The following is an 8,558-nucleotide window of genomic DNA, read 5'->3' on the forward strand; positions in this document are numbered from 1 at the left end:
TTATTAAATGTTTTTATATTAAAAATGTAATTAAAGTTTCTATTTTAATTAATCATTAATTGAAGTTTTTTAATTATTAATTTAAGTTTCCTAACTAATTAAAAATAGTTTATAGTTTTTATTAATTTCTTTTATATTAAAAAATATAAATAAAACTCCAATTCTAATAAATTTAATTCTAATTAAATGATTAATTAATTAAACTAAATATTAACTAAATTATTAAGCTCAAATTTAATTAAATTAATAATATATTAATTAGTAATGATATAAAACAATTAATTATTCAATTAATGAAATTTCAATTAAGCTCAAATTAGTAAGTTTATGTCTGCTTATCTTATCTAAATCTCCGTCAACCAATTATATTTTGAATTTGTGACGTGAGTGATGACTTCGGTGTTGTTTTTTTTCTTATCTAAATCTCAGTCAACCAATTAAATTTAGATTATGGGTTACACTGACATCAACATTTACGTTAAACATTATCTTATCCAAATCTCACTCAACCTATTAGATTCAAATTACAAACTACAAATAATGCTGGCAACCAACAAGAACTTTCATAGTAGACCTCGAAAAACAATGGAGTGCTTGCGGTGAATTTCAGACATCACATTACCTTTGCTCATATATCATAGTTACGTGTTCAAAAATTCACTTTAACTTCATTATGTATTATGTATGTGTCTCCCCCTTACATATTACAGTATTTTTCAACACTTATAAAAAGAGTTCCAACATTTTTCCTTTTGGCTTGAACAACCCACACGTGGTGGGTCCAAGAATTTTTCCTTATTTGACAATCATTCTTTTCACACTCAATTTCCTTATTTTCCTTATGCGGGTTGATAAAGTTTCTTTCTTTCTTTAATACCATTTTGTTTTTACTTCGAACTTCCAATTTACTTTGAACTTTCAACTTGAGATATAAATTTCCGGGCTGGCTTGCAATTACAATAATTTTAATTCAAGTTTGTTCTCTGGTGAGTAATGTATTGTATTATCTATGCTGTTTTTTTTTTCTCTGTTCAAGTTTAGCTTAATAACTTATAGATTAAGGTTTCTTTCTTTTTTCTAATATATTTGTGTTTTTGCTTTGAAATTTTCAGAAAGATGAAGGTTTTTGTGTTTATGTTTATGGCCATTATGCTGTTTGGTTGTGTTGCTGGCAAAGAATGCATGAACAATCTTCCTCAATCACATACGTTTCGGTACGAGCTGTGGGCATCAAAGAATGAAACATGGAAGAAAGAAGTGATGTCTCACTATCATTTGACACCAACTGATGAATCGGCTTGGGCAGATTTGCTTCCAAGGAAGCTTTTATCAGAAGAAAACCAACGTGATTGGGCTGCTAAGTATAGGGAAATGAAGAATGCCGATCTGTTTAAGCCACCTGTTGGATTTCTCAAAGAAGTGCCACTTGGGGATGTAAGATTGCTTGAAGGTTCTATCCATGCTCAAGCACAGAAGACTAATTTGGAGTATCTGTTAATGTTGGATGTTGATAGGTTGATTTGGAGTTTCAGAAAGACGGCTGGTTTACCGACTCCTGGTAAACCGTATGGAGGATGGGAGGATCCTACCATAGAACTCAGAGGCCATTTTGTTGGTTAGTTTATTTCATTCATTACCTGTTTCATGTTCTTTATTTGTATCAAGGTTTGTAGTTTTCAAAAACTGTTATGTGGAGGCCCAAATCGTGATCGCAGACTTCTATTTAAAACCTATTAACAACTGCGTAATTAATTCATTTTTTCAAAAGATTCAAAAGGGCGTAGCAGCATAGCATATCTACATATTTCTTCTTAGTTAGATATATATGCTTCTATTTGGTATCTTCTAAATCACCCTTGCCTTATCCCCTATTCAATATATTAAGATCTTAGGAACTACGACATTTATGATCGGTATTTTGAAAACCGAATCGAACAGTTTAACCAGATGAGCCATGAATTAGCAATGCCTGCACTATGGTTAATATAGCGGTTTGATCGCACTTTTGTTACGATTCTAGTGGTTTAAAGCAGTTTAACCATGACTCAGGTGGTTCAATCGGCTGAATCATGAACTGACCCTGTTTATGGTTCAGTTGTTTGAGCAATGCGATCACAGTTTCGTTCTGGTTCTAGCATTTTAAACATGACCTAGGGGTCTCGTTGGTTGGATTTCAGTTCGTTTTTTAAAACATTATTTAGAACTCATACATCTATCTCCACTCCACTCACAGAAAAGGAAATTTGAAATAATCTTGCAATAATCATGAGTTTTTTATGCAACATTTTTTCGCATAAGCTAAAACTAACTTATATATCTCAATCTTTTGAGAAGCTCTCTCATTTAACATATGCATATATACATGTGATCTTATATGGAGTTTGGAAACTAAAAAACTATGAACTTATTTTAACTGATAATCTGGCATAAGGCATAAGTTAGAAACTAATCCAAACTAAGCCTAAATGCAATTTTGAAGAGAGGTTAGATGCATGCTTAATGTTAACATTCTTAGTTGATAGTAACATATGCAAAAGAAAGAATATTTGAATACCAATTTTTGAGTTATGCAGTATATAGAGAAAAACAAAAAGTTTTACCTGTGATGTGCTGTATTTAAATTGAAGTCTTCGCCCTCTATTCTCTTTGAAAATTGTATACTTCAATTGCAACTAATGAAATAGTTTGTTTGAATAATAATTTCAGCTATATATAAGAATTAAGAATATACCATTTTTGAGGTTTTGCTACCTTTTATAGACTTTTCATGTATAATGGTAACTATGAAGAATCCCTTGTAATCCATGTCTGAATGAATTGAACTTGTAGTTAGTGTAGACCGACACTACTCTTGGCTGGAATTTTCAGCTTCTGCAATTCAATTTTGAAGGTTAACTTATATATTTAATTTTTGGCAATGTGAATTGTGAAGGGCATTACTTGAGTGCATCAGCTCAAATGTGGGCCAGCACAAAGAACAATAGCCTGAACGAGAAAATGTCAAGTCTTGTTGCCGGTCTGTCTGCCTGTCAGGAAAAAATCGGAACGGGATATCTGTCTGCTTTTCCAACCGAGTTTTTTGATCGAATTGAAAATCTTGAATATGCATGGGCTCCATATTACACCATTCACAAGGTATAAGCAAAACTAGATTTTGATTATGCAACTACTTTGACCTTATATTGTCCGATCTCAGTTATTTGACTTTGACAGATCTTGGCTGGCCTGTTGGATCAATATACGATAGCTGGAAACCCTCAAGGTCTGAAAATGGTTACATGGATGGTCGATTACTTTTACAACAGAGTGATGAATGTAATACAGAAGCTCACTGTAAATGAACATTATCAATCCCTGAATGAGGAAGCTGGAGGAATGAATGATGTCCTTTACAGATTATATAGCATAACGGTAGGTTAACTAGTTCACGTAGTTTCTTCAAATTTATTGTTCATTTTATGTGTTTGTATAAATGTTTTTCATTTGTAGAAATTAACATATATGGATTCTAGTGCATGCATAGTTTATGGATTTTATAAGCATGTCATTCAAAGGTACCATGTTATGGCGCCTGGTTATCGCTGTAAACTTCAATTCTAAAATAAACATGTCATGATATGTTATATGCAGAGGGATTCAAAGCATCTGGAGTTGGCGCACCTTTTTGACAAGCCGTGCTTTTTAGGGGTGCTTGCAGTACAGGTAACTCATATCAATATTTGTTATCACATAATTCTATGAAATCAAGACAATCAATGTATCCTTCTTTTGTACTCCCTCTAAATGAAACAATTAGACATTTGGATGTTGAACTCGGATTATTACATTCTCTTTTTTCATGTAGGCTAATGACATAGCTGATTTTCATGCCAATACACATATCCCAATTGTTGTTGGATCTCAATTGCGGTATGAAGTCATAGGTGATCCACTTTATAGGGTGAGTTATTTATGCACATTGTAGATTATCTTTCACTATGTTTCAAAGAAAACATGTTTTTATTTTTTTTCATTCTATTTATTGATGTCATATGATTTATTTTGTTACAATTGCAATATTTAGTGGTATAACTAGAGGATAATAATCATTTACCGACCCATATCCATGCCTTCAAATTTTGTAAATTTTTTTATTGTGTGTTAGGATATTGGGGCATTCTTTATGGACATTGTAAACTCTTCCCATACCTATGCAACAGGAGGAACATCAGTCCGCGAGCTCTGGTAATAAGATGTCAGCATTTCAAGTTTTTTTTTCCCTTCATATGCATTGAAAATTATCCATGAAATTTATTTTCTTAAAGGAAATCTAGTAGAAAGTTTTTGTTCCTTTATTTTAAGATGGTGAGTTCCAAGCTTCTTTCTGAAACAGTCCTTTACTTTAATTTTTCTGTTCTTTCTGAAACAGTCCTTTACTTTAATTTTTCTGTAGGAAGGATCCAAAGAGAATAGCTGACAACTTAAAATCAACAGAGAATGAAGAATCTTGCACAACTTACAATATGTTGAAGGTACAATCAATCACTCGTCATTCTTTTAGCTCTTCGTGTAATCTTAGGTAAGTTAAAAATGCGCATATGCTAAATTTATTATCATATGGAAGTTCATTCGACTTGAAAAAAAAAAAGGTAGTTTATTGGTATTATGTTTATGATTTATTATTGAATATGTGTTCCTATGTCAGCATGATAGACTACTTGATATTCAGAGATGATTCTTAGTTTATTCTGTTGAAGTATTTATGTTGCAAGAAAATGATTTTCAGGTTTCGCGGCACCTGTTTAGATGGACAAAAGAAGTCTCATACGCCGATTATTATGAACGTGCCTTAACGAATGGTGTACTCAGTATTCAAAGAGGAACAGATCCTGGAGTGATGATTTATATGCTTCCTCTAGGTCTTGGTGTTTCCAAAGCTAAAACTAAAATGGGTTGGGGAAATCCATTTAACACTTTCTGGTGCTGCTACGGAACAGGTGGGGATTTTTTTTTTTTTGGTCACTTACATCAAACTACATATATCTTCCATCTCATATTAAGTGTTTCTTAAGGTTATGTACACTTTTTATTGCTAATTTCCATTATAAATTTGCTTCATTATGAATATGTGGTCTTAGATACAATAAATCAGGGTATTATTGGAAAAAGGTATTGAATGATTCGTTGATCTTTTAAAATGATAAATAATAAGAGATAAACAAATATTCTAACTATGACACTTAATAATATGAGACGGAGGGAGTATTATTCTTTATAAATTCCTTTATTCTGTACCAGTATTATGCTCTTCATTTATTTTTCCTTTGTCATTAGGAATTGAGTCATTCTCAAAGCTGGGAGATTCTATATATTTTGAAGAAGAAGGGAATAATCCTAGTCTGTACATCATTCAGTATATATCAAGCTCATTTAATTGGAAATCTGGGAAAACCTTGCTCACTCAGACAGTTGTTCCAACAGCTTCGTCGGACCCTTACCTTCGAGTGACGTTTACCTTCTCTCCTAATGAGGTACTCATTACATTTTCTTTTGGCATCTCATTTAACCACATATCTTCTAATGATAGGTTTTGGACCTTTGAAATCATAAATTTCTAATGCCAGTTTTTTAGCCTTATTTAAGAAACCAACAACACATGTAGTCTAAGACCTCTATATTTTCCTTCTACGACTTATATCATTTCAAAACTTGATTTCTGCAGAAAACTGGCACTTCATCAACATTGAACTTTCGTGTACCAACTTGGAGTCACGCAGACGGTGCCAAGGCGATATTGAATTCTGAAGCTTTATCTCTTCCAGCTCCAGGTCTGAATCTGTCTTTATTTCCCTAGAATGTTTAATCACCTTGAAAAAGAACAAGCTCTTAGGCCATTCATATTAAGTTCGGACACACACATGCCTACACACTAGTATTACATATTTGTGTATTTTATAGCAGGAAAAATTTACAGTTGAAACATGAAAGTAATATTTACTGTCTTGATCTCTAGGTAATTTTTTGTCAATCACACGACAATGGAGTGCCGGTGACAAGCTGACCCTTCAGTTGCCTCTTACCATCAGAACAGAAGCCATAAAAGGTAGCTTCTTGCGTCACAAGATAATCAATGAAAGAATATTGTGATTATCATTACCCTTACTGATATTGTGTTTTCAAATTATAATTAGATGACAGACCAGAATATGCATCAGTTCAAGCTATTCTTTACGGACCATATCTTCTTGCCGGTCACACCACTGGAAATTGGGACATTAAAACCGGTGCTAACAAAGCTGTTGCAGACTGGATTACTCCAATTCCATCCAGTTACAATAGCCAACTAGTTACTTTTTCACAAGACTTTGATAAATCAACTTTTGTTATAACAAACTCAAACCAATCACTTACAATGCAAAAATCACCTGAACCCGGCACTGATGTCGCTCTTCAAGCTACCTTTAGACTTATCCTAAAAGGTGCCGTTAGTAAAACTGTGATGCTAGAACCAATTAATCTTCCTGGAATGATTGTAAGTCACCAAGAACCAGACCAACCTCTTACCATTGTAAATTCTTCCCATGGTGATGCTTCATCGGTTTTTCTACTGGTACCTGGATTAGACGGAAGTAATCAAACCGTATCTTTCGAATCACAAAGCAACAAAGATTGTTACGTGCATAGCAATATGAGCGCTGGTTCAGGAGTTAAGCTCAGGTGCAAGTCTGGTTCTGAAGCTAGTTTTAACCAAGCAACAAGTTTCGTTTCCGGGAAAGGATTAAGGCAATACCATCCAATCAGCTTTGTGGCTAAAGGTGCAAAGCAGAATTTTCTTTTAGAGCCATTGTTCAACTTTAGGGATGAGAACTATACAGTTTATTTCAATATTCAAGATTGATACAAGTTTTTTATCCTATTGGTTTGAAATAAACTTTTATATGTAAGTTTTTGGTTCAGTGGAATGTAAAGGGATTAATTAATAATGAATTATTTTAATTAACCCATCTATCTATTATAACTTAAATTATAAGCTTGTTCAAAAAAAAACTTAAATTATAATTTGACCAATCCTTTTATTTGCCACCATAAGTTTAATTGTCATTTATTTCTATATAAAGATCTAGCTTTCTTCTAATAAAAAATGTAGCTTTATATAATGAGCCACTGTAAATTTATTTTCCCCTATCTTTGAAATCAATACAGCTTGAGCAAAAAAAAAATAGTTATATATATAGCTTCAGTTTTTGTCACCTTTTGGGTTTGTGATAATGTGTAATTTTGCAAATACGAATCATAGCACAATGATTCTTGGAGACCTTCAAGTCTTGTAGTAGCTTATTCTTTTGTCACCTTTTGTGGTTTTTTTTTTTACCGTAGGAAGTAGAAACTACTCCCTACATTCCACAATACCATGTACTTGTCACTTTTAAGGAATTTATATTTACTAAGAAATCAAATAAATTTCGTTATTTTTAATGAAATTTTGTGTGTTTTTTCTTTAATACCCTTAACTATTTATTAGTTCATTCTATTATTTGTCTCTCTACAATCAATAAGTAAGGGTATTATTGACAAACCAATAATTAATGGTGCATTGAAACTTGAAAGTGATAAGTAATAAAAACAAAATTATTCTCGAAAAACGATAAATATTGTGAAACGGAAGCAGTAACAAGTACCTTTGTATCCCCTTCAAGATATTCTTTAAATATTTCGACCTAAAGCGTGAGAGGTACTCATCCATATGTGCTAGATCAAAATTTAATTTCCTTGACACAATAAGTGTTGGGGTTGGGATTTGACATATTGGGAATTTGAATGCTAGTAAAAAGTCAAGAAAGTAATTAATAAAATGATTTTAAATGAAAGTAACTGCATTAATATGCTATTATGGTCACTAAAGAAGGATTTGAACCCGAGACTTTGCATATACTCCCACCGGTCCTATTTATAAGAGAAAGTTGGGTCAACAAAAGTTAATGTATTTGGGCTGAATTTTTAACCAAATACATCAACTTTTGTTGACTCAAATTTCTCTTATAAATAGGACCGGAGGGAGTATTATGCATTGTCCTTACCAATTGAATTAAGCTCACGGGGACAAAAATGGGGGTTGTCTAACATGTGCAACATTGTTTATGTTAAAACAACTAATAGTAGTAACTTTTTCTTGAAAAACAACAATTATTTATTCAAAATGTTTATATTTAAGATTAAATGTACAAGTTACAATACAAAATTTCTATTTTAAACTTCTTAACATGTGCAAATTTTCAAATGATAGAAAAACCCGAAAGAAATTTGAGGGTGTACTATCAACCATCCAAGAATAATTTAATTTCGACTTCTTTAAAATTGACTTGGCCACTCCCTCAATCATTGATAAATTGATGCTGAAGATCAAAAAAATTGAAAGCTATAGAATTGATGATATAGAAATTGAGGGTGTACTAACAATTAATTTATCAATATTACAAAATAATTTATCAATGTTAAAAATTGAAGAAATAATTGAGGGTGTACTAACAATTAATTTATCAATGATTCCCTCAAAAAAAAAAAATTTATCAATGATTATA

General features: G+C 32.1%; 1 protein-coding gene across 1 annotated transcript; it reads left to right on the forward strand.

The window, feature by feature from the left end:
- The first annotated feature begins 565 nt into the window (after nucleotides 1-565).
- LOC146930792 (uncharacterized) lies at nucleotides 566-6,979 on the forward strand. Its single transcript, XM_085702254.1, has 13 exons — nucleotides 566-986; nucleotides 1,113-1,615; nucleotides 2,933-3,135; nucleotides 3,214-3,411; nucleotides 3,631-3,702; nucleotides 3,845-3,940; nucleotides 4,145-4,224; nucleotides 4,433-4,511; nucleotides 4,766-4,976; nucleotides 5,314-5,510; nucleotides 5,702-5,807; nucleotides 5,993-6,082; nucleotides 6,171-6,979. Exons 2-13 carry the CDS (start codon nucleotides 1,117-1,119, stop codon nucleotides 6,875-6,877), a joined length of 2,538 nt encoding a protein of 845 aa, XP_085558380.1. The 5' UTR covers nucleotides 566-986; nucleotides 1,113-1,116; the 3' UTR covers nucleotides 6,878-6,979.
- Nucleotides 6,980-8,558: the final 1,579 nt, after the last annotated feature.

Source organism: Medicago sativa, chromosome 4 (genome assembly GCF_051527215.1).
Source record: "Medicago sativa cultivar Bolivia chromosome 4, Bolivia_mono, whole genome shotgun sequence".
Lineage (NCBI taxonomy): Eukaryota > Viridiplantae > Streptophyta > Magnoliopsida > Fabales > Fabaceae > Medicago > Medicago sativa.

Excerpts from the sequence above, each read along its gene's own strand:
- LOC146930792 (XM_085702254.1), top strand. The coding sequence starts at position 1,117 with ATGAAGGTTTTTGTGTTTATGTTTATGGCCATTATGCTGTTTGGTTGT. Across the intron at positions 3,703-3,844 it reads TAGGGGTGCTTGCAGTACAG|GCTAATGACATAGCTGATTT; the intron begins GTAACTCATATC and ends TTTTTCATGTAG. Across the intron at positions 6,083-6,170 it reads CAGAACAGAAGCCATAAAAG|ATGACAGACCAGAATATGCA; the intron begins GTAGCTTCTTGC and ends AATTATAATTAG.